The sequence below is a fragment of the Nothoprocta perdicaria genome, unplaced genomic scaffold (genome assembly GCF_003342845.1).
Source record: "Nothoprocta perdicaria isolate Ctin4 unplaced genomic scaffold, notPer1 scaffold_491, whole genome shotgun sequence".
Taxonomy (NCBI): Eukaryota; Metazoa; Chordata; class Aves; order Tinamiformes; family Tinamidae; genus Nothoprocta; species Nothoprocta perdicaria.
The window spans coordinates 99977-125652 of NW_020455745.1; the positions used below are offsets into that span (position 1 = coordinate 99977).

The 25676-nt window shown below is 55.4% G+C and overlaps 1 protein-coding gene and 1 long non-coding RNA gene across 2 annotated transcripts; one reads left to right on the forward strand and one right to left on the reverse strand.

Annotated features, from left to right (window-relative positions):
• Nucleotides 1–1177: 1177 nt before the first annotated feature.
• On the forward strand, nucleotides 1178–11762 carry KRT80 (keratin 80). Its single transcript, XM_026047329.1, has 9 exons — nucleotides 1178–1504; nucleotides 3753–3967; nucleotides 8048–8108; nucleotides 9118–9213; nucleotides 9915–10079; nucleotides 10595–10720; nucleotides 10821–11041; nucleotides 11415–11468; nucleotides 11561–11762. Exons 1-9 carry the CDS (start codon nucleotides 1178–1180, stop codon nucleotides 11760–11762), a joined length of 1467 nt encoding a protein of 488 aa, XP_025903114.1.
• A 9693-nt stretch (nucleotides 11763–21455) lies between these two features.
• LOC112954197 lies at nucleotides 21456–24753 on the reverse strand. The gene is made up of 2 exons (XR_003250669.1): nucleotides 24705–24753; nucleotides 21456–21534 (listed from the first exon to the last, which is right to left on the reverse strand). It is a non-coding gene; the product is annotated as an uncharacterized LOC112954197 (long non-coding RNA).
• Nucleotides 24754–25676: the final 923 nt, after the last annotated feature.

A 25676-nucleotide genomic window follows, 5' to 3' on the forward strand; every position in this document is an offset into this window, starting at 1 on the left:
AACACAAACAGACAAAAGGAGGCCAAAAATCAGTGCTTTTCTGTCCCAAATCCTTGCTGAGAAACTGAGTGAAAGCTGGGAAAGGCTTTCAAAGGAGCTGTGCCCAACACTGATTTATGGCTAGGTCCAAATAGGTATTTAAGGGTGTGCCAACCTAGCAACCTAGAATTCATTAAAAGACAGTGGGTTTTGGTGTCTCCAACACCAGGTTGTAAAGGGTTTTTGGGAACGAGAGGTCAAGGACAGGCACAGACACTGCAGAGATCTGGTCTGATGTGGAGAGGTTTTGAAGATCTCTCTTGCTGCCAACTCACAACTTCAGCAACCCAAGAGCCTCTGGAATCAGCCACCACCAGATCTTCTCAAACTGGACTGACGCATCCACAGGCCCTAAGACATTCAGTGCAACACAGCTCTGCATGATGGCCCTTCATGGGCTGAGGAAGGCCAGGAGATCCACTAGTTACGATTAGCTGGAGATATTTTCCCAACTCCTACCTGTGGCAAAGTCAAGCTTTATGATTTTTTCCTCAGTCAAATACTCTCGAAAAGAAAAGAAAAGAAAAGAAAAGAAAAGAAAAGAAAAGAAAAGAAAAGAAAAGAAAAGAAAAGAAAAGAAAAGAAAAGGAGAAAAATACAGATCCTTCCTTCAGCCTTTATCTGAAACCCTAAGGCAGGGCTAGGGACTGAATCCAAGCTCCATGAGCCAAGTGCTCCTGCCGTAGCCGCGCTCAGACCTTCCTCCCCAAGCGTGTCAGAGGATGCCGGCTCCGTCGGCTGTTTTCTTCACCATTTAAGGCTACGGAAAGCAGCTGCTCGAGGCCCAGCGAATTACCTGGGAGTGATTTGTTTTTGCTGCGAGTGCCTGTGCCCTCACCGCACAAACAAGCTCCTGCAGAAAGGAGGGTACAGAGAGAGGAGGAAAGGAGAAAAAAAAACAAAAAGCCAACAGGTTGATCTGGATTACATCAACGGTTCCACCCTCCTCCGTTTAATGAACATAGGAGAACAGGTGCTTGCAATTCATTAGCCAACCCACGAGCCGAGGAGCCGGGAATTAAGCCGACCAAACTCCCCGCCGTGCCACTGCTCTCCTTCCCTTGGAGGCAGCAGCAAGAGAAGTTCATCTCTTCTTCGCCCTCCTCTCCTTCCCTCCCTTCTCCTCCCCTGGCTGAGCATGACTAACCCTTGCAGAGCGTTCAGCGGCGGATCCCTCTGCTCCTGGGAGGTGGCGGGGAGGATGAGCCGAGGAAGAGCAGCCGGCACGTCCCCGGAGCGCCGCGGCTGCGGCAGCCCCACGGCGATGCTGAGCGGCGCCTACGACTCCCTGGGCCTCTCCGGAGCCGGCGGATACCGACGCTCTTCTTACCCCTCCTTCTCCATTGATGGGAGGCTCCTGCTCCCTGTGCACCTGGATATCGACCCTGACTTCCAAGCCATGAGAGAGCAGGAGAAGGAGGACATCAAGCTGCTCAACAACCAGTTCGTGTCCCTCATTGGGAAGGTAAGATGAGGACCGTGGTGGGCAATGAGGATGGTGGTGGGGGGAAAGGGGATGGCAAGTAGGCCCTCAGGAGCCTCTGCAAGGCCTTCCTAAGCTAATTATTGCCAGGCTCTAAGTATTAGGCCAATTAACCAATTAGTTGCTCCTTCAGTGCTATCTGCTTGAACAAGGGCTACTATCAGCATTAGGTGATGATGGGCCACATCTGTGGTCAACAGTAGCCAGTGCTTCACGCAGCAGGTCCCTTGGGTGGGTGACAGTGATGCCACATGGGGACATCATCCCACCTGAGCAGGGGAGCTGGGCACACGAGGCCTTGGGTAGATCCACAGGGGACACAGGGCTGGTGGAACCACCACGAGCAGTGAAGCTGCTCGGGGGATGTGGAAGGTGACAGCTGCGGGGGACAAGGGAGACCCCGCGTACCCGTGTCTCCCTCCTTGGTGCTTTTTATTCTGTGGGGCTGCAAAACGCAGCCAAGAAAGTGTCGCTTTCATCTCTTCAGATCCCTGAGAAGGCAGGAGGTTTTCTCAAAGCAAAACAATTCATCTAGCTGAGGCAGGTCGCTGCAAAGCCCTGGTGCTCTGTAAACAGATGGTAATCTCTCAGGATTGCTTCACTGCATCCACAATACCGGCTGCCCGTGCCAAGCTACTACGGCTTTGGGTTTTTGTTGGTTTAATTCAAGCTTTAAGAGAACCTGAATTCACTGGGAAGAAGGGTGGGGGGCAACCATCACTCATAGCATCTAGCCAGGGTGAACAGTCGGGTGCCAACTGCACCTATGTGGCTGTGCCAAGGGCTCATCCCGGGTGGAAGAGCACAGCAGCCTCTGTGCCTGGCCTTCTCCAAGCAAGAACTTGGCAGGATGAGGTCGGAGAAGGCCTGGTTTGGAAAGTCCTACAAGGGTAGGTTTGGTGGTGTGTGCTGCAGGCCTGGTGCCTTGGCTGTTAGGACAGGGACAGGGGACATGAGCACAGAGCAGCACAATAAATTGCTGCCCTGCACGCGAGCGAGACCACAAGCACTGCTCTGTTCCGTGCAAATGGAGATGGAAGAAGTGACAGACCCTACAGGTTTTCGGATAAAGCCAACCCTGGAATCGGCTGATAAGCATGCACTGCAGGGCCAGACGGACAGAGATACACTTCAGCTCACTAGTCTGGAGTTTAAAGATGGAAGCTGCTGCCTTTAGCTGTGAAGGTTGCAAATCCAAGTGATACCTTGGTCAAGTGGCCAACTTCAGCCATCTGCCTCAGGCCACAGGAGAGTAATGACACTTCTTGGTCACAGAGAACTTGTCTTTTTAATCAGGAATTCAGAAGGCCTCAAGTCCAGGCAGCTAATTCCTCAGATAATTGACCACAATCAACCTAATGGTTTGCTGCTGATGTATCTCCAGCAGGCTCTTCCAGACCTGCTAGTATTCCCTTTCCATTTGATCTAGATATGGCTCATCCCTGTCTGCCACCTGGACAATGATGGAGCCTCCATTCTGAAGCCTAACTTCAGGACCAGACTTTAGCTGTTTCATTTGTATTCAGGAATGGTTTTCCAGGAAACAAGGCTAGATTAGGGTGGCTCCTCTGCCACAAAGCTGAGGTTAAGAGACTTTGTAAGAAGGAATTCGTGCTAAAGATGGAGCCTGATCAAGAATCAAAAGTGTAAGATTAGAGTTCAGTGGTGGGCTTGGGATCTGGAAAGTTTGGAGTTTCTGCAGCATCACACTCTAGTTCTGAGCCTTATGCAGGTGCAGAGTGTAGCAGTGTCTCCAAGCCAGGACACAGGAGCCAGTCATCCGGCTGGGTTGCTGACTTAGGGTCAATGGCCACACAGTAAGATGTTGGGAAGAAAGCCAGCATGAGGTCTCTAACAGCAAGACATGAGATCCTATCACGCAAACCTCTTTTGCTAATGACTAACTGTGAGTGTCTGACCACGCTGCTGCTCTCTGTATCCCATTCCCCTCTGTTCAGATGACCTCCTCTTGGGCAAAGATGCCATCTCTCACCACTTTTATCTGCAGATGTCTCACCCCTTGTATCTGCAGACTGAAGGAATTTGTCTTTGTTCAATGCAGTGGCAGAGAGACAGCAATTAATTAATTGAAATTAGGCAAGAGCTTAGAAGATGAAGAGTGTTACCCGGGCAGCAAGGTCTCCAGGCGAGAGCCTCTCGCACTGTGCGGGGTGGTCAGCTTTGGTTCTGGCTGACACTGGTACTAACATCTCCAAAACCTCCTCTGCAGGTCCAGAGCTTGGAGCAGCAGAACAAGATCCTGACAACAAGGTGGAACTTCCTGAAAGATCAAGACAATTCCCACTCTGAGTCAGACATCAAGGCCATCTACGACCAGTACATGAGCAAAATGAATCAGGAGATGAAGGCCCTCAGCTACGAGCGGGAAAACCTAGAGCTGGAGCTGACAAAGGTGCTGGATACCATGGATAACTTCCGAAGCAAGTAAGTCCTAGCAGAGCTGGCTATGTAAGGGGGGAGATGAGGAGAAACACGTGGGATGAGAAATGCCAGAGAGCACCGAGTATCTGAGACATGCCTGGGGGAGAAGAGCAGCTCTGGGGAATATTATTAGGAATGACAGCCACTAAAACAAAGGATTACTTGTTCTCCCCACCGCTCTCACAAACCAGACCTTGCTACCAAACCCAAAAATGTTTTAAACAAACATTTCCTTCTCTCCCCACCTCACAGAGTTTCATGCAAAATCTTCTGCTTTGGCAAAAACGTCAAACTACAATCCAGAAAACTGAAGTTTCTGGAGGAAACTCTCAGTTTGAGAGGATGTTTTCAGGCAGCTGAGACCTGAAGGCAGGATTGGCTGCCTGGTGCTTATCACTGCTTTTGCCAATAGCCTGGAGATCTTCTGATAAGCGCATTCAGAGATGTCCCGGCTCATTCAATAGCACAATGCTTCTCTTATTATTGGTGTCATTAGCATACCACACTGATGAATCCACAATTAGAGACTTTCCCTTCCAGTTACACCCATCTGCCTACACAAGATCTCCCTCCCGCGCCTTCCATGTTGATGTGTAGGAAAGACCCACGCAGGGAGCAATGCAGACACCCCTGCAGCAATTCCCAAACCTGTTCCTGATGTACGACGTGATGCACAAACAACAACGGTGCCCTTCTCTAGCGAGCTTAGCTTAGGATCTCAGAGCTCTTTGCAGGCATTGATTAAAGAGGCTACTCTGCATGTCTGCAAGTTAGGGGAGGGACCAATAACTCCACTTGATGGGGGATTAACAGAGACCCAGCCATTCATTGACACAGCCAAGCTCACAGGGTGAGCTGGTGGCACAAGAGGCATCACTTCTTGATCTTACACTAAGGACACAACTTTTGGTTCCTCCCAGGAATGAATCACTTGTATGCAACCACACAGCAGTCCCCAAATTCAAGATGGGAGGTGGGTGTCTCTCCATCTACACTTGATTTGGATGTTGATATTTGCAGCCCAAAACTCAGGATCATGGTAAACGATACTTTAAATATTGCTCTGCTGACATGTAAAGACCCTAAGCTTGGATCAAGACCACTGAGGGGAAGGTGCCATCCCCTCCCTGCCCTAAAGAGCAGGTTTCTTAAGGACAGAGATGCTTATACGAGTCAGCTGGGCATCTCCCTAACACTTGAAACTCCTGGACAGTTCTGTGCACTTGGTCAACAGGATAGACATCTGAGGCTGCTAAAACCCTCAGAACTCCAGGATGAGCTGTGAGACACCCCTACCCAAATACACATATACAGGGCAAGACTACATGTGCTAGCACCTTATTAGACAGCAGAGAATCCACAATGAGCAGCAGCTTATGATTCGCAGCCTTGACAAGAGCTCCTGCTCCGTTAGACACGGACAGGACACAAAGCCACAGGAAAAGAGCCGCCACAAAGTACTCTGCCCCTAGACCATCCTCTCTTCTTCCATTTGTGGCATCTTCTCCTTGCATTTTCTCCCATCCAGGAGGTACAAACCCTGCTGGGGTGACTTCAGCAGCAATCCAGCAACACCCACCCTGTCACTGGGCTGCTGCTGACACCCAAAGCCAGCGTGGGTGCGCGTGCTTGGGCTGGTGACAAGCCACTGTGCTGCTCCCAGCGATTCACAGGCAGGGAACCGTGGCTTCTGCTGCACCTTCTCCGGGCAGCAGTGCAACCCAGGCCAAGCCAAGGGTCTGCCTAAACCCACGCCCAGGTTTTGTACACTTCCTGTTCCTCTGAGGACCTCTTTTCCCAAGGGAATTCTGGGGAGGGGTGTAGGGGGGTGGAACGGAGATGGAGTCGCTCTCTCAAGATGCGACACATGGAGCACACAGGGCTTGGGGTGGGGACTGGTGCAGGGTCTCACAAGCTGCTGCTTCAGGAACCCGAGCTCAAAGCTCAGCCCTGACCCAGGCCAGCGCCAGGAGGAATGCCCAGAAGGGCACGTCTGCACAAGTGCTCACTTGAGTTCCCCAGTCCTGTGATTTGCACATGCAAAGGTCCATTTGAATGGGACGCACGGGGCTTTTGCATGTATCCTGGGACAGGATTGATAGGATGCTGCAGGAAAAAAACAAACAAAAAAGAAACAGCATCTCTAGCCTTTTGAGGGCCATACGAGACCCAATGATTGCAATAGTCAAATCTTTTCACCTGAAGCTTGGGTAGTCAACAACCCTTAACCACCACCCTCTGCAGTGTGGTGTCAGCTCCTCCTCACCCCACTTGGTTACTTCACAAGAACAAGGCTGACGTAAGCCCGGGCCACCAGGCTGAGACCCAGCCCACCTCTACGCTTGCACCTTAAGTTAGACTGGAGGCCCATCTAGAACAGAACGTAGCCTGCCCGAGATTCGGTTTGCCTCTGAACACCAGTTTGCTTCTCTCTGGAAGAGGCCCAGGGCTACCAGACGCCTTAAGAGCCCCGAGCAAGGTGGGATGGACGGAGGCCTAAACGCACGAGTGCCTGGGGATTATCTGGGAGCAGATAGTGCCGTAATGTGCCTGTGGAATGCTCCAGCCCAGTGAGTCATGCCGGGCGCCAGGAGCCGTGCGGCGAGCGTGTCGGGCTGGCTCGGCCGGCTCCCTCGCAGGCGGCAGGGCTGGTGGCTCCACGCGCCGGGTTAGGTCAGCGCCTCGCGACGCACGGAGGTGCTCCGGCAGGCCGGGACACCCCGGCAGGCCGGGACACCCCGGCACGGGGCTGAGGCGCAAAGGGGATGAAGGGAAGGAGCGACAGGCTGTAATTAAGCGCACTGCACAGCGGCTGGTTGGCAGCAGGGCTTATAGTCCAACTAAAGAGCAAAAAGACGAGCCAGGGAAAACCGCATCAGCTCCATCTGGCCTTAGGAGAGCAGGCGAGAAGAGACTTTAACAGTCCGGGAATCCACAGGGGACCTTGCGATTGCCTTCCTGCAGTGCCCAGGACAGGCATTTAGCTTCTGCCTCCTTCCCAAGGGGCTCAGCCTTACCCTCAGCCTTACCCTCACCAGCGTGATGCTCATAAGCAGCACGGAAAGGCTTCACACACAGCGAGGAGATGCTGTGAGCGCATTAGGTCAAGACAAGCCTGAGGAATTAGGGAAAAGCAGTAAAAAATGGGACCTTGACGGGGAATGGGAGCTGTTGTGGTCTCGGTGGGAGCCGGTGCTGCAGGACCATTGCTGGTCAGACACCAGAAGCCACCAGACCTGGTGGCATCCAGGCCACGTTCCTGCTTTCGGGGACAGCAGGGCTAGCCACATACCTGCCTCAAGAGCCAGCAAGGGCTGGGTATTCCCTAAGCTCCTCTCCCATGTGTGCTCCTTCAAGACACATTGTTTGTCCCCGGACAAAACCTTTGTCAACCTGGTCCTGCCTTATCAAGCCTGTTTTTAAATACTCGCAGGGGTGGTTCCTCTCCTGGATATTTAGCCCTCTGCATCCCACCTCATCCCACTGTTTTCTGTTACCTTCTGCTCTGGGGGATCCATTTCCACTTCGCTCTCTTGTGTCCCTTCAACAAATCACCCAAGCCAAAGCTTTCTCCCTCAAAACTGCTCGCAGGCTCTGGAAATTAAACACTGACGAGACCTGAAAGAAACAGGAGGGATTGGGTTGAAAGCCTGGCAAAGTTTAGGGCATGCAGCTGGGTTTCACAGAGAACCGCGGCCACACCCCACTTCTCAGGGCCTGCTTTGTCTTTCGGTGGCAAACACAGGGTAAATGAGGTTGCCGAGCCCTCAAATTAAATTAAAATTAATAGTAAAGTTACCTCCTGCTTATGCTGGGCTTCTTGAAAGCGCGTGCATGGCGCTCCTGCCAAGCACTCGGTGTGCGGTGACTTCTCCTCACGCTTGCTCAGGTGCCTATATTCAAGAGACATTTCTGCTGCCTAGGGGAGAGTAAATCCAGGGTCAGAGCCACCAAGGAGGTGGCACATTGCAGTAAAAGCAAAAAGCCAATGTGCCAGTGTTCCCTGGCCAAACAGCCCCAAGCATCCCCCATGGGTAACATCTCCGGGACTTCCTCTTGCTGTTTTTCCCCCATTCTCCCTAGATATGAGGATGAAATCCGCCTCTGCAGCGGCATGGAATACACCTTCACGGAGCTCAAGAAGGTTAGTGACAACAGGAGTCGTGCACAGGGACACCCGCAGAACCACTGCCAGCTCTGCAGACACAGAGCGGCTGAAGCAGCGGTTGGAGCAACCAAGATGGTCCAGGGCTAGCAAGGACCATAAGTGCCCTCGCACCGCTGAGGTTTGGTGGGGTAATGAGGAGTTTTGTGGGGTAATGAGGCCTTGAGAAGGTCAGTGCAGGCCTGGAAACGGGACCCATTTCAATAGGAGAAGCACAAGTAAGTCCAGAGCACTTCTGGTTAGGGAGAAGTGCCTGCGGTTGGATGGTGCCTGTGTCCAACCACTCCCCAACTGCACCAAAGAGACTCAACTCAAGGAGGTCCGAGACGCCCAGGACCCTCCGCGGCCCCACCTTTCCTGCACACCACCTTTGTCACCTGCAGGATGATCTCACAGGTTGGGAAAGGCTGGAAATTGATAACCGTGTTTGCCTTTGCTTCCTGCCTCGCCACCCCACCCTGTTTAACCAGCGACCGCAGCCGCCCCAGATGCAGCTGCATTTGAATGGCAGCCGAAAGGGGCGGCTTTGTGCACTGCTTTTGCATCAAAAAAATAGCCGAGGTGTAGGAATGCAAGGTATTATTAAACAGAGGAAATGTTCTCTGCAAACGATCATTATAGCTAATTGCATGTTTCCCCCCCGCGACACACTCATCAACCAGGAAGGGCAGCTCTGGTGACTTGCGTGGACCGCACCGAGTTCTCAATAACCGCCGTTCTCTGCGGTGAACAAAAGATGAGTGGGGACAGACCAGCCCTGCTTGCTTCCTTCTCCACCCTGGCTTGCTGGAGACTTCCACCGAAGCAGGCTCCAAAAAAACAAACAGTGGAGGAGAAATGTCTGCAAAGGAACCTCCCTCCTTGCAGCACGGGAGAAAAATTGCACAAGCTCCCATCAATATACAGGCAGGAGGAGAGGCTGCTGAGGGGGAAAGACCTCTGGCTGTAAATTCAAACTGTTTATTAAAACACTTGCCATCTCCTGCAGGATTTAGACGTGAGCTCGTTGCACAGAACTGAGCTGGAGGTAAAGCTACACGGGCTGCAAGACCTGATGGACTTGAAGAAAACCATCTACGAGCAGGTAGAGATGTACTACAGATGTAGTGGGTAGACTTGCCTCTAGACACACACACACACGCTATCATACAAGAGATGGCCTTTTTTGAGTAAAGTTCCACTAAAAAGATGGGTTTGTTCACAGTTTAGACCAAAATGAGATCAGAATCCTCCCCTCGTGCATGGATCAGATCATGCAACTGGACTTCTAGTTAGATTAATGGTTTAAGGCAGGGTCTCACCCCGAATCCCCTCTATTTTAAATCCATTTTAAAGCCACCTCACTTTGGACAGGTCCCCTCCCTACCAGAACATGTTCTGCTTGAAATGATTTGCTCCACGTCCCCTTTGGAACAGGATGCATTTTTTCCTCCATCCTTCATGCCAAGAAACCACCATCCATCTCTCTGCTCTCTCCTCCCTGCAGCTTGCTCTAGCACTAGTCACCAGCCTGCTGGAACCTGTTGATTTACAAGTCGTTATCTTATAGACACATAGATCCACTGGAGAGGCAAATGAGGGAAGTTTGGGGGGTGGTTTTGCTCGCAGGATGTTGGGGTGAATCAGAAGAAGCCCCCAGCCTTAGTCCTGCAGGTCTCATGGGCTCTCTGCACTGCAGCAAGTGGCTTTGGCTTGGCTAAGCCCAGCAGATCTGCAAGGGCTCCCTCCTGGCTTGTAGCTTTGTTTAATATTTGCTCTCTTCAAGCTATTCTCTTTGCTCTGCAGGAACTTGAGGAGCTGCTGACAGAAATTAAAGATGTTTCTGTTGTCCTGGGAATCGACAACACATGCAAACTGGACCTCAGCAAAATTGTGGAAGAAGTAAGGGCCCAGTATGAAGCCCTTGCTCTCCGGAGCTGGGAGGAGGCTGAAGCACTCACCAGGAGGAAGGTATTTGCCTCCTTATCTGACTGATACTGGGAAGAGGCAGGGAAAGAAGATGCGAAGATTCGCCTAGAAACTACAAGGAGCAGCAAGATGCGGAGGGACAGGGAATAGAGGGAGGGACAGGGAGCCAGCCCAAGCCCAACTCCTTAAAGAGTGGGATGCTTAAATTAAAGATGCTTAAGTGAGGAGTTTCATTGCTCTAGGCTCTCTGCATGGTCAGTAGAGAAGCGCAATGACATTTGCCAGTGACAACACAGCTGACCAAAGACATAAGTGACTTTCTACTAGTGCATCCTCCAAACAGAGCAGGAAGGAACGTGATAAAACTGACTGCGTGCGCTGCACGTGGCACAGCCACAGCCAGGAGACGATTTGGGAGCCCTAAATCCTTCAACACACCTAACTATTTTGTTTCCCCAGTGAGGTGTTCTTCCCCCCAAGGGCGGTGGAAATGCTCACAGATTCTTTTGCCAGAGCAGAGGAGGAGCAGATAATCCACTCGTCCCTCTCTCCTGCAGCTGAATGAAGGAAACACCCAGGCAGCCACCTATGGGAGCCACCTCCTTGACAGCCGACGGGAAATTGCAGACATGAACATACAGATCCAGAAGCTGCGGTCCTGCATCGTGTCCCAGAAGAGCCAGGTAGGTCCCTGGGGTGGGTGACAAGTCTGTAGCACTCAGGACCAGTAAACTACAACACACCTAACACCTCCGCTATTTCTTTTTCCCATTGCAACAACAGTGCCTGTACTTGGAGGAGAACATCAAGGAGGCAGGGGAGCACGGCGAGACGGCCCTCAAGGATGCCAAAGCCAAGCTGGTGAGGCTAGAAGAAGCCCTACAGAAGAGCAAGGAGAATATGGCTCACCTGGTAAAAGACTACCAGGAACTGATGAACATCAAGCTGGCCCTGGATGTGGAGATCCTCACTTATAGGAAGCTGATGGAAGGCGAGGAGAGCAGGTGAGCTGGGCTTCCTCACACCTGGACAGGGGAAGAAGGGAGGTGTAAAGACCAGGAAAAACGGAGACATCCCAAGCTTGGAGCCTTGTGTAGAGGGCTTCAAAGGAGGAGCGAAGCCCAGCACTTCCCACACAGCTCAGTGCAGCCTCTTATTCTGACATTTCCCTTGCTTTCCCAAATTGAGGGGTACCAGCACTTCCCTAGCGTGCTTTACCCCCATGGTCCTGAGTTACCCTTCACCCCTTGGCCATGCAACTCTACCCGCATAACCCAGCTCACGAGGACCAAGCTCGTCCTCCTCTCTGGCCCTGCATCAACTTGGCGACCTTCAAAGAATAACAGGCACCTTCGTATCTTGTCCTTGTCTCCACAGCATGGAGTCACCGATACCCACCGTCATCAGCGCCATCCTCTCCAGCCCCAAGTACTGTAAGTGCTTTTACTCATACAGCTCGCTGGAGCACAACGCAAAGGAAGCGTTTCTTGTGCCTCTAAGCCGCTCACTTCTCTCCCTCCATCTCCAGCCTCCTCCGGCGCTTTGAGGAGCTCCACGGCGTTTGCAAGAGAAAGGGGCAGCAGCGAGGGGAGCACGAGGGCAGGCGGCGCGAGGCTGCAGGCCCCCCGAAGCCCCAGCAGCAGCTCGGCGGGGCCCCAAGCTGGGGGCTTCGCCAGCGGAGCCCGGCCTAAGCGCAACTCCCTGCCCGCCGCAGACTGCTCCTAGGAAGGGCAGAGCCCCGCGGCGCAAGCACAGCCCACGGTGGCATCCCCAGCCAAACGAGGCCAAAGCCCTTTCTCCCAAACTCAAGCCATTTGAGGGACCAAGGACAAGAGTCTCTGTCTTTTTAAGTCTGTCTTTGCAGCGTCCCAGTTAATGTCTGTTACGAGCAGAAACCAAGCCAGGGTTTTAGAGCCTTTCCCGCTCGGCACTCGCACTAACTCCTGCTTCCACTCTGGGTCTGTTTCCACACAGAATTTGCACTCCTAACCTTTGAGATCTACCTATAAAAAGCTTGGCAAGAGGGGAAAGTGGGACTACATGAGCTTTTAACATGGCAACGTGAAGCCCAGGCATTTTAGCAGTATTACAAACCCTTGCTGTGTGCTGGCTCAACGCTGGGGTGCCCGCGAGAGGTGGCTTTCAAAGGCAGGCAGAGCTCGCCAAGCTGAGCTGATGCAGGGATGCAGGCAAACGACCCGGGCCAGGCGCATTGGTGACATCTCTATTTGCATGTCTGCTGGCAAACGCTCTGGCTCTCCCGGGGAATCCGTCGGGACTCCACAGTTTTCAGCTAATTCTCCTGTGCCCTCGGGGTGGTCCCTCACTCCCTCCCGAGCTAGAAGCTGTTTAAACTTACCTCTTTATAAAGCAGCTCTCTCTAGCAGAGAGCACCCACCTCCCTTACGGGCACTCCACACTCTGCCAGCAGTGGTGCTACGTCCAGCGTGACCTGGGACATTCCCCGGCTCCCACTTCACCGCAACGGGCAGGACTCGTCTGTGTATTTATTGAGCTTGCAGAGCAGCTCTTACCTTCGTGGAGGAGCTCGGCCGACGCAAGGCCGCTCCAACGGCGCGAGGGGCCGGGCTCCGAGCTCGGCCTTGGCCACATGAACCCGCTGGGCTTCCCGTGCGCGTGGATGAGGAGCCGGGGCCGGGCTCTTGAGCGCGTCGCAGCGTTTCCACGTTTCTGTAAAACAGTCAGCTGCCGTACTGTCTCCGTAACCTGCTCTCCAGTGTTATGGCCACTATAATAAAGCATTGAGATGCACAGAGAGCTGAGTACAGTTGCTTTTCTTCTGATTTCTTACCAGTATCTACCTGAAACAGATGCTCTCTCCCCAGCTGCTAACAGGCCTCAGCTGAGGACTCCATCCATCCCCCAGGGGCTGAATGAAGGCAAAATTTCTTTTCAGAAAGAGAGAAGAGCCTCTGCTTGGCTTGATGCAGAGCAAAGCTTCCCCCTTACCCCTGTGCAGAGTGGGCTTTCGGGCTCCCGAAATGAGGAGGTGGAGGAACCCGCGGGGTTCCTGGTGCTCGAGCAAGGCAGGGCAGGGCTGAGGCACCGCGAGGAAGAGGAGGGAGACGCAGAGCGAACGGCTGCCAGCCTGAAACCTGGATGGGAAGGGAGGCCTCGGGCACCCTGAAGGCCCAGTCGGGCTGAGCACAAGGACAGGGTTCACAGCCTAGCTGGGAATTCAGCACAGCAGAAATTCCTGCTCATGGCCCAGGATAGGTCCCTGGCTTGGGCAGCCCTGCCTGGGTGCCAGTCACCCCCTGCTCCATGATCCTACCGTGCAAGCACCGAGTTCACCAGTCACTTCCTTAGGGCTAATCCCTGTCCTTTCACGCCGATCAAACAGCTGGTCCTAAACTCAGCTGCAAAAATTCACTGTGGAAGTTCTGCATTTCTCCTCCTTATCGCAGAAACATCAGGTCCTCTCATGGTGTCAGCAGCCCCCTCAGGGGGACAGGGGACAGGCCTAGGAGGGCAGGGATGCTGAGCCAGGAGGCCAGCAAGGAGAGCTGCCACCAACGGGATTTTGGTGGGGAGAAGGGCAGGTTTCTCCACGTTATCGGGCAGGCTGTGCAACCCGAAGCACGGCTGTCTCCGGGTAATGCTGTACCATTGCCAGCGACTTCCCAAAGACGATCTCAAATCCCAGCTGGAGCCAGAGATCGGAGATTCATCTGTCCCGGCGCGGGGAAAGGAGACATCAGATGTCCGGGAGCTGCGAGACGAGGCCCAAGGGCAAAACCCAGGGACAGATAAGCGCGCGGCGCTGAAAGCAAGGGGCAGAGCTGATCTAGACGGGGCAGATGGCAAAAATGAGGGAAGATCAGCAGGGAAAATATCCAGGTGTGCACAACAGCCGCCGGGCCCCGGTCCAGGAGACGTGCCGGAGCACAGAGGGACCGGCCGGGCTCCGCTCCTGCTTTCCGAGCAGGGAGCGTGGCCCAGACCACATCCCAGCGCCGCAGCGTTGGCGGCGCCGCCTGCCCAGGTGCCCAGCACCCAAGCGCGGGCTCCAGGCTCCCTCTCCTGGGCACACCACGCCATGCAGAGGCGCCCAAAGACGCTGCTTGGGTGCCTGGGTGCTCTGCAGACCTGCGAACCCACCTCTTCCTCGCAGCAAGGCCAGGAGAAAAGCTACTCCCACCAAAGTGCAGCCAAAGGCTCCTCCGGGGGTGCTGCACGAGGGAGCATGGAAGGAAAACGGAGCTGCCGAGGTTTGCCCCATCCCAAAGCAGCCTCCCCGCCGGCCAAGGGCTCCCGCCTGGCCGGCCCCGATGCTCTTCACGCAGCCCCAGCTCTCCTTCATGCACAAACACACCTCAAATCAGGCCGGGCACCCGCATGGGAAGGCAAATCCAATCTCAGCAGGATTCCAACAGCCAGAAACATCTGGCTCGGGCAGATGCCACCACAATGAAGCAGTGACCATCCCTTCCCTGGCATTTGGCAGAGGCTTTGGTGGCTAACTGAACACCAAAAGTTCCGGCCAACATCAACCAGTCCAAGGACCCTCGGTGGCCTGAGCAGAGGAAAGGTCCCGCCTAACATGGCCTAGGGTCTGGTCCCAACGCAGGCAGCCTAAATCCCAGTCCTGCCCAGGGCACCCAAAGAGCTTGGCTCCCAGAAATAACTTGGTCTGGCCCAGGGAAACACAGGCCAAGCTGAATTCATGCTCTCCAGAGCAGGCCAAAGCCCTCTGCTACACGATCTCAGACACAAATCATGCCTCGGTTTCCCCTGCTAACCATGTAATCCCCTAAGGCCAGATCAAGCTGGGTCGGGGGGTGTTTGAACTCAGTTTTCCTATCTAAGCACTCCAGGACACGCAGAGCAAGAGGAGGGAGGCTCCGCGTCAGCGGCTGTCACCGTTTTCCCAGGCACCGGCAGGTTTCCAGCCGGGATCACAGGCCTCCTTCGCCGCCCACCTCCGTGGCGCTCGGCACCCACAAAGCCAGCCCCGTTTTCCAAGGGGGAAACAAGCCCCAGGGCTCAGCCGTGTTGGAGCCAACGCTGCAAATGCCTCCGGGCACCGGCACAAGGGAGGGGAGAAGCAGGGAAGGGTGGAGGAAAACACGCCCGACCCCATCAGCCCATGCACACCTCTCACACACATCCATCAGAGGGAGGAGGAAGCGTCGGCGCCGGCTTTTTTTGCCCGTATAAGGGCAGGTTTCTCTCTCGGGGCCAATCCGGGCAGGAATGCGGGCGCAGGAGCCCAGCCCGGCCTCCCCGGCCAGGTGCGGCCGGCTCCGCGCCAGCGAGGCGACGCTGGCTCAGCGCGAGCCCAGGGGAACCGGGGGGACCCCGCAGCAGCGCAAGGGGCAGCAGCCCCGGGGCTCCCTGCTTCTCCATGCGATCCTCTGGATACCCCCGGGGCTGAGCAAAGTGCGGGGCAGCTGCCGCAAGGCTGGGCAGCGGCGGCTGCGAACACACAGGCTTTCCTCTCGCCAGCCCCTGCCTTCCCTTCCGCTCTTTCCAGCCTTTCCCCATCCCGGCCATGCAATAAACCTTGGCCTCGTCCCGCAGCCGCCCCTGTCGCTCCGTTTCCACCTCCGTTAAGCTAAGGGAGCTTCCTCAGCGGTTCGGCTTGGCGGTTCAGCCCAGCCTGGCTTGGGCTCCGGGAGCCAGGAAGGGTGTCCCTGCATCACGCCGTCCCCACAGGACTCCTTACGCCCCCAAAACCAGGGCGAGACAGAGCCAGTGGCCTCAGTCCTGGCTCAGCACCCGGCCTCAGTCCAGGGAGGAACCAAGGATGAGGCCAGACTGTGGCTTGGTCCTCCCCAGTCTATGGTAACCCGCTTTCCATGGATATGGCCAAGGGCCAGGATGGAATGAGAGCCCCCGAGCCACCTTGGGCAGTCCCTGGGGTGCAGAGCCCCTCGACAGCGCTGCCGCCGAGTGCCAGCGTGCCATGGAGCCCGGGGACTTGGGAGGAACCAGCGCCGGCCGCCTGGAGCGGGAGCTCCGAGCTGGAAATGCCCCAGCATGGGGACTGCTTTGTTCCTTGCAGGAATGTCGCTGGGACTTCGTTCCTCATAGGGTGGGAGCCCAGCTGCCCAGGATGCCAAAGACATGGGTGAGAGTGGGTGCCCACCTCAAAGGAGGAGGAGGAGAAAGATGCTCATGTCAACTCACTAGTGATCAAGACCAAGACACTTACAGTCCAGACCAGGGTCCGTCTCCACCAGGAGCTGCCCCAAGTGCCACACAGCCTGAGCTGAGCTCTGGCTACCAGAGACTCATCCCCTAGACCCCAGCAAGCATCTGGAACCAGAGCTCCTACCTGGGGCCAGGGCAAGCTTGTTCTCTGCTGCATCGCCCAAGCTGAAGGCTCAGCTCCAGCACCTGCTCTGCTAGCTTTACGTGTACTTTTACTTAAGCACTAATACAGAGCATCCTCAGTGAGGACCCTCAGAGCTCATGGCACGTCCAAGGAGATGGAAGGGACCCGGAACCCCCATTAAAAAGCAGCCGGTCGGGGCCCAGGGCACCCAGCCCTGCTCCTTCACAGCACAAGCAGCCTCTGCAAGGCCCAGGGACAGCGGCAGCCTCCAGACCCCATGCAGCACACGGGGGCGAGATGCACGGGGGGCCTGGGCGAGCCGGGGCAGCGCCCGCAGGGCAGGGGCAGCAGAAACAGCCGGGCTTGCGATTTGGCTGGGCTGAGTCACGGCCGAGGCGGCCGCTCCAGCTCTCCACCCCTGCCGGCACAGCAGGCTGGGAACGCTCGAACCGTGGGAACGCGGAGCGCGCGGCGCGCCACACGAGCGCGGACACATGGCAGCTGCTGAGAACAGATTAAAACCGTCCACCTGGGCACAGCAGCGACTCGGGGTGAGCGGCAAAAGCCCCGAGCTCAGCAGCTCGCGGCGCCGCGGATTGGCTGGCGGCGGCCCCGCGGCACCGCGCCAGGGATTCATCATGGAACGGGAACGCGCTCAGCCGCTCCTGCCGGGGCCTGCGCCTGCTGGCGAGGTTTCCGACACACCCTTCATTCAATGCGAGGCTTTGCAAGAAAAAAAAAATAAAAATACATATATAGTAGGGTGCCAGGAGGGGAGCGGGGACGGGATGGTGGTGGGAAGGAAGGGGAGGATTCCCGGCCCGTCTTGCTGGGGGGCTGAGGAGCAGGAGGCGAGCGGAGGGCTGGGGAGGGGGTCGGGCAGGTGGCGAGGGGCAGAGCCCTCCCTGCCCCAGGGGCTTGGCCGCCCTCCAGCCTTGCTCGAGCAAGGGGCGCCTGCTGCCCGGGGGTCTGGGCTGCCCCAGCAGGGAAAGGGGCCTGTTCTCCAGCACCACCCAACCTGGCCGCACGTTTCCCAGCTCCCTGGTGCCCACATGCCCCCGTTGTGCTGATGCTGCCCCCAAGGGTGCCCCAAACACCCTTGGTGACAAACGTGCCCCACACTGGTGACACTGCCGCAAGAGCAAGACCTTCCCTCGGCAGCAAGGGCTCCCAAGGCCAGCAACCCAGCACCCCTTGGAGCCCCCCGGCCAACACACAAAGGAAAAGGTTTGGACTTTAGCGAACAGCAGAACACAAAATATCCCCCTTTTTTTTTTTCCAGCTCTCCCAGGGCCTCAACATGTACCCAGCGACAAGCTGGCATCACAGAAGCTCTTTGCTTTGACCAACGCATTCCCCTCCAGCTTGCGCACGCCTGCGCTTTCTCCAAGCCGTGTTTAAAAGCGCCAAGCTGGAAGGGACCCCAACACCTCTGTTCACCCCGACGCTGTCAGGAAAGACCCCACACATCTGTGCAACGTTGGCAGCTTTCGGGCCAGGCGGCTCATACAGCAACAAACACCCACAGGGCAGGTCCCAACGTGAGCGCCCAAGCCTGCTCTCCCCGGGGATTCGCCCACGCGCGTTTCTGGAGCGCGCCTTGCGGATTATGCAACGCGCCTTATGTAGGGCAGCAATGCCAAGAGCATCCTGGAAAAAGCCCCTGGTTTTGCAAGGCCCTGGGAGAGCCCCGCTGGACCAGAGCGGGATTCAGTGGCTTGCAGGCTGAAACTCAATAGAGAAGCCCAGGAATGTCCAGCACCCTGCAAGCTTCTCGGTTCTTGATGTGGCGTTAAGCAGAGCAAGAAGCAACTCGGGGCCCTATGGTGACTATATAAACCTGTCCTCGATCTCAGCAAAGCCTCAGCCCTCTGCTTGGGGAAAGAGCCTGGCCGACAACCAGAAATAACCAAAAATATCGGTTCCAACCACAGTGTCACCCCAGCTGGGAGGCCCCCAGTCCTCATTCACGCAAGTAAAACACCCCAGGGCAGCCCAGCTGTCCTTCTCCATCCACATCTTCCAGCTGCACGAGGCACGGAGATGCAGTGGGGCGCAGGAAGAGCCATGGCCCCTTTGAGCCCTTGAAAACTCTGCTGTCCCACGAGCTCTGATCCAGATTAGCTCCAGGTTCGCACCTGAGAGCACTAGCAGGACAACAGCACTGCAAAGAGCAAGACAGTCAGCAGGAGCAGCCTGCCACGTACTTGGGCTGTTGCTATCTACAAGCAGCAGCGACAGTGAATTAAGAGCAACTCCAGGCTGCCTGTTCTCAGAACCACATTGTCACTTTACTCCTAATTTACCCTGCAGCGAGAGGCAGTGGCATTTGTGCCTTCCCCGAAAACCAGGGTGATCTGGCTAGCTTAAGCTCAAGAGGAATCAGGAAAGCTCCACTGCGCCTCAACTCCAGTGGGACAGCAGGACTAGAGTCCCTGGGGGCTTCACGGAGATGGATGGGGCCGCTTTTAGAGCTACTTTTGTACCCATTTCCCTGCAGTTTATTGAGAAGCCTGGGCTTTGTGCAAACCATCCCAACTACGCAAGGAATGGGGTGGGGATGTTTTGACAGAGAGCCTTGGATCATTTACAGCTCCCACCCGGCTCCCTCTGCGCTCACCTTTTAACGCTCTTCACAGCATGTGCCCATTTCTCAATAGCACCAAGGGAAATGCAGAGAGCCCCAAACTGCTCCCGAAAGCCACGCAGAGCTGCTGCAGAACCACCAGTTCCCACCACAGAGCCAGGGATTGCAAAGAAAACTGGAAGGGAAGATGCAGCCCCCACAGGGGTCTTGTCTCTTCAGCACTGTAGAGTTTAAAAAACACATTGCAGAGAGCAAATACCGCCTAGATATATCCACAGGACTAAGGGCTCACAAATGTAGGAGCTGAGGCTACACCTGCACCTGGTAAGATGTGCAAATACTCTCTTGCACACAGAGGCCTTTGCTGAAGAAGTGCTGAAAGCCACAACCTGTCTGCATGGCTTAGCAAGACCACCTCCAACCAAGGCTTCCTCCGCAGCTTGGTTCCAGGGCCAGATCCTACGCTGTAAAGAAATGAAGATCTTTCTGCCTTTTACAGCAAAAACAGAATTGCCAGGGCTAATCCACAGGGTTAAGACTTGCCCATTCTCAGTATTTATCATCTAAGGAGCCTTGCAGAGTCGCATTTGTTTAGTCTGGGCCGAGATTCAAATCGAGCCTTAGATGGGGATCTGCATTTCAAAAGGAGCCTTTGCTCCTGCAATGCACTGGCCCAGTCTCTCCAAACGAGCTCCAAACCCACCAAAGCTCTGGAGCCCGAGCACTGCATGGACACAGCACCTGCTGAAGGTATCAGAGAGCTCAGGAGTGCCCTTCCTTCAGCTCCGACACCCATGGGAGCATTCCTGAACTCACAGGACTGCACTAGCAAGTGGCAGAGCCAAATTACATCCTACGAGACATGACCAGGAAGGACAAAAAGGCCAAGAGCACCTAGGAGAGTGCAAATGGATTCACCAAAGGTAGAAGACCCCTTGCAGGATCTGGACGGGCCCCTTGGGCTGGGGGACACAGGGGACAGGGCCTCCTCTTTCCACCCGGTGGGAAAGGAGAGCGGGGAGGCCGGAGGCCGCCGTCAGCACCGCGTGGGGCAGCGGCCGCCCCGCCTGGCGCGGCCCTTTGTGCAGCTGCCGAGCTCTGGTCTCGGGCGTCCCAGGGAGGGACCCGCTCGCACCGGGGCGGGTGGCACCCGCAGACCTCCCCATTCCACGCGCAGGGCAAATCCCACAGGCTCCAACGCCTCCGTGTCAGCAAATCGCCCGGCAAGCGGCTTCTCCGCCGAGGCGAGGGACAGGCAGGGCTGCTTTCGCGCAGCACGGAGCTCGGCCACCACTGCGTGTGCACGAGCTGCCCCTTCCCCTTGCCAGCCCGACCTGCCTTCTGCCAGCTCCCTGCTTTGCCATCGTGGCACCTCAGCACGGGTGCCCGTCCCACGGCCGGGACATATGCAGAGGGGCTCCTACACCACAGGAAGAAGGGGCCATTCTCCCATCTTATCAGCAACCAAGCTGGGATTAGTTGTATTTGGTACTGTAATTGGTAGGTAGCAACCAAATTAGTGTATTTCTGTTAAGCAAGGGCCACATTACAGGGAGCGGATGAGGCCAGGATGCTCTCCATGACTTCCAAGAGATTTGGTGGCCCAAAGCTGAGCATCTCTGCTCTTTAAGAGCTTCAGGCTTTCAGATGGCCTTTCAATGACGTGAACTGCAGCAGCTCACAGCCCCAAGGGACCCACCTGCACCCGAGAGCAGCGAGCAAGTTGGGGAGAACTGGGTTCTGCACAGTGTGTTGCTCTGTTGACGACAACAGTGACCGTCACCAACCTACTCCCGGAGGGAACACAGGGCCCCCTGCACATACCTCCCAGTAGAAGTGTTCTCCCTGTCTCTCTGTGCACACCTGCACAAACACATTAACAGCTTTACTAGCAGCTTTATTAGTACTTAACACTTCTATAAAGCCTTCTTCTGCCTCGCAGTTACGGCAGTTCACAACGACTCCTTCCTACATTTCCTTTTGAACCTGGAAGGGAACCAGGCCTCCTCCACCAGCACTGCCCACCGTGGCTTGCAGCTCTTTTAAAGACTTCGCTGCTCCCCTTTTCCCCCCCAGCTCCAACCTCTCCCCTTCTGAGTCACACTCCACACAACGCCCCGAGTCAGCACTTCACAGAAACCAGATGGAGCTGGTCTGTAGGGAAGGGAAAAAAAGAATTAAAGAAAAAAAAGACTGACATTGAGAGCTGAGAACATCTACCAGCCAGGACCTGCCGCCTTGGCAAGCTGCAGTGCGGGTTTGCTGGTGACAGCACTAGCTAGAAATGCATATCAAGAAAGAACATGGAGCAGCAGGGCAGCTCTCCACCCGCCGCGGGCAAGGCGCCGTGTTTGGGACACTACCCCGTCACCTGGGAAACTTGTGGCGGGGAGAAAGGCCCGGCGGGAGCCTCTTCTGCCTCCGCAGCACTTACCAGTTTGAAAGCCACAGCTCAGGGAAATGGTCTTACACAGCCCAGGCTGGGAATCCCTGAAATTCCTTCTGTGCTGATGCTATTTAAGGTGAGGTGGGATGGAGCCGCTGGCCTCGCCGCTTCCAGCCTCAACAGCACAGCACTCAGGGGCCACAGGATGAGTGCCAGGGCTGCCCTGCAAAGAGAAGAGAAGGGAAGACCTTGGAAGGGGTCTAGGACAAGCAGCAAGTACTGCTGTTCTCAGGTGTTTGCCCCAAATAACGACCGTTGATGTTTCGAGGGAAACCACAAGCAACACTCGTGTAAGGAGAAGTTGAGACTCTCAGATCCTGCCCTGCTCCTTCGCAGCCGGCGCACGCTGTGACCATCAGCCCTGGTGACACCCGGGGGCAGCGACCGCCTCGCGGAGCGGGGTTCTCACCGGGGCTGCAGGGGGACGCTGGTGTCCCCCACCAGGCCCCCAACGTGGCAGCTCGTGCCCAGCTTCCCCGGGCACCTCCAAGCACCCATCAAAGGTGGGGTCTGAAAAACGAAGGGTTTTGCCTGTGTTAGGACACGTCAACCCCTTTGCTCACCCCCAAACGAGCAGTGTCACAGGTGGACCTTTCCCACCACCGCCTCCCATGCCCCAAACGCTCTTCTAGGAGGGAACCGAGATTAAAGGGAGCCAGAGAGCGAGGCGAGCGGCGCGGAGGGCCAGCCGGGAGGAGCTGCCCTGCTTACGCTTCCTTGTGATGCTGCCGGGAACGCCGCAGCGCTGCCCGTCTCCTTTGATGTGTCACCCTGCAGCCTGTTCCCTCTCGCAGGGCAGGCCTGTTGCGGCACGCTCGCCCCTGTGCTGCAGCTCCGCAGCCTCCCGAGCCGCTGCCCTGAGCCCAGGGGGCAGGGGAGCCCAGAGGGGACCCCAGCCTCAGCTCCAGCTAAATCCCTGTCGCTCCCGGGGGAGCGCAAGGAAAGGAATGACCCATTCCAGGAGCAGGGAGCGCTCCGTGCCAGCCCCTGCAGGGGAAAGACTCCCAAGAAGTTCTGCTGCTTGGGCAGCAAGGGAAGGAAAGGGATGCGCATTCCTGTCCCAGAACCCAGCTCTTGGATCAGAAGGCAAAGGGAAAGGGCAGCCGCTCCTCTCCTCCTGCTTTAAGGCCTGAACACCTCTAATTCTCATTAGAGGGTTATACTTGCACGTAGCGCTGACCCAAGGCATGACCCCAACTTTCCTTCTTCGATCTCCAGACCCCTTTGGGCTCCAAACTGTGTGGGTGACCTAGCTCAAACGTAACAAGGACCTTCTCACTGAATTCAGTCCAAGGAAGTCAAGGCTGAGCTGATATAAGGCTTCATTCATGTCAGGGTTTCTTCCCTTAACAGTGCAAGGGAGATGTGGGAAGGCCTGTGGGAAACCCAATCCCCTGCCCACATGAACCCAAGGGAACCTAAGGAGAACCCGAGGTGCCTGGAACGAAACCCTGACGCCCAGGGGCGAGTGCAGAGGCAGGACAAGCTTCCCACATGCTACCTAAAAGCCTCCCCACCAGGTCCACAGAGACCACACCTGGACCCTGGAGATGCCCAGAGTCCCCTCTAGCCTAAGCACTGAACTTGCAGCCTAGCCTATGTGAACACGGCTAAGTCACAGCCATTTTCAGAACCAAGAGCACACAGAAGCAAGCACCTATTCTTCATCCCGACCTCCCCGGCCAGGCATTCCTCGTATACAAAGCCAAACAGAACCAGCCTGCAGCACAAGACCAGAGCAAAGCTCAGCCTCACATCTTGGTTTTGCAGCTCCTCTCCCTACCAACCTCCTTCAACCCCACCAAGGAGAAGCCATTTCCTTGTGCCACCAGCTCACCCCACGAGCCAATGACCTCTAAACTTTGCAATGAAACCAGTTTCCACCTGGTAGTGGGCCAGAACGCATCGTATGTGTTCAGTTTGTGGCTCTTTTCTCACGTTTCTCCCTGCTAGGTGCAGACAATGGCTCTACAGCCATGGGTTGGCACATCTCGCTTCTCCTTCAGCTCACCAGGAAAGCGCCAGGAAGAACAAGAAGGAACCTGCCCTCAGCTGAGCAAAGGAAATCCACAGATCTGCTGCTTCTGCCACACAAGCCTGTAGTGACAAGCTCGAGGAAGCTGCTCCTCAGAGCACATTCGTTGCTCCCAACTCCGTTTCTGAGCTGGTCTCCTTCGCTGCTGGCTCAATGACACATTCCCGAGAAAGCAAGACTGAACCGGGCTCTGTCCCCAGCTGGCAATGCTGGATTAACCTCTGCAGGGTGGTCAGGGCACCTGTAAGAAGGGAGGCAGGCAGCAGACACGGCTGCTTGAACAGCCATTTGCTCTGGCTTTGGAGCTCCCTTTCCCTTCTCAGTGCGTCCCTCGAGCCCACCCGCTGCAAGAGCCTAAGAGGCAACCTGCCCCTTAGCACAAGCAAGGCTTAAAACGCGACAAAAGCTGCTTCACCTAAGCGTCACATCCCAAAAAAGCCATGAGGAGCTGCAGACCAAACAACTCCACCAGAAAGTGGAGCCTGAGAGGTCCCAGCCCCAGCTTTGATGCTGGCTTACTCAGGATGAGATGTTTTACTACTACTGCCCAGATTTTTCCATCTTAGTAAAGGGGGTAATTAAATGTGACTGGCTCCACAGCAGCAGCACGAAACTTAATTAGTCAGAGCACTTTGAAGGTATGGGACCTAATTAGTATCTGAAGTGGCTGCAGATGATTACTAGGAACAATGGTGGAGCTCACAGCTGATGATACAGCCCAGCTTGTCAGTACTTTCCACTCTCTGAAGTGCTGTGCAGACACCCAGCCAATATTCCACATCACAAATCACCACAGCGGCGGGTGGCTATCGAGCTCCTTTCACAGATGGAAAGACCAAGACAAGGTCTGACGGAGCCCGGCGAGAAGCAGAGCCTGGGAACCTCACAGGGCTCCCGCATGGGGAGTGGGGAGGCAGCTGGACAGTCCCTGCACGACAGGACACCTCGTTTGGCATCTGCCTGCCGAGTTCAGCCAGGTGGGGTTTGGGCAAAGGTTGAATTTAACGTGGGGCCGGAGCTTTCAAGATAAGAGCTGGTGTGCTCTCCTAACCACCACGCACAGGCCCAAGCGAAGCTGGACCTCAGCCAAGCGATATCTCCTTTCCCCCACTCGCATGGGGGACAAGAACCATCCGAACTGAAAACAGCGCTGAGCAACAGGGAGCAGAAGCGCTTGTTCTGACTCTCACCTTTACTTCCCTTCCCTCCTGCCTTCAGGAAGCCCTTGAACATATTTTAAAGTACATTGCAAAGCAGAGAAAGGGCATTAAAGAAAAATAAATGCTTCTGAGCCTTACATAAGCACTGCAGTTCAGATCCATGGGGTTTTCCTACTGCTACGTCATGAAACTGGCCTCCCACCTCTCATGTCCTCATAACCTCCTGGAGAGCGGAGGCAACAAGCTGAAAAGAAAGAGAAAGAGGGAGATTTTTGTCCTGTCTGTCTGCTGAAGTCTGAGGCCACTCAGAGCAACCTGATGCCCCAGCGACAGCACAGGGATTTGCACCGACATCACTTTGAGTTGCATTTGTGCCTACATGCAAGGGAAGAGAAGCAGAAAAAGGAACAAAGACACCCTTGTGCCAAAGCCAAGCAGGGCTGGTGGGACATACTGCTACGAGCAGCTTAATAGCACAGCCTTGACAGAAGTTAGAAAACTTCATGCTGTTATATACGTAGCTGGTTTGCAGGTCTGCACATGACCACCATACACAGGGAGAAGGGAAGAAAAGCACCCAGGGCACAAGAATTGAGAGACAGGGGCTCTGGTGAAGGGGAAAGTCACTGCGGATGGGTGCAGAGAGAGTCTGCGTGCAAGTCTTTGGCTTGTCGGCCTTTCTGAGAGCTCCACATAAAAGTTCTCACAGATAAGTGTGTAAACCCCCTGGTGAAATGCAGGAAAGCCCATTCTCCCTTCAAAGGGAGCCCTCCCGCAGCCCAGTTTCATTCTTCACATATTTTAAAGGTCAAATTAAATCGCAACAAATATTGACACAGCGCAACAAAACTCTCCCTAGGGCCGGGGCTGCAGGTTGCACGATCCTCCAGTGCCACCAGCCGCACAACAGAGGAAATAACAGCTGAGCAGAAGGCAAAGGGAGGCTGAGCCATGGCACAGGGCGAGCCAACGCCCCGCGAGGCACTGGGCTTCATCCATAGATTGCAGAGGATGCTCAATGCTTAATTGGCAAAGTGATAAATAACGAGAGCAGGGACTTGGGTGAGCCCACTAGAAAAGTGTGGGACAAACCTGCTTTCCTTTCCCTCC

Coding starts and splice junctions, on each gene's coding strand:
- KRT80 (XM_026047329.1), top strand. CDS start 1,178: ATGACTAACCCTTGCAGAGCGTTCAGCGGCGGATCCCTCTGCTCCTGG. Junction 1,505..3,752: donor TCGTGTCCCTCATTGGGAAG/GTAAGATGAGGA, acceptor CCTCCTCTGCAG/GTCCAGAGCTTGGAGCAGCA. Junction 8,109..9,117: donor CCTTCACGGAGCTCAAGAAG/GTTAGTGACAAC, acceptor CATCTCCTGCAG/GATTTAGACGTGAGCTCGTT.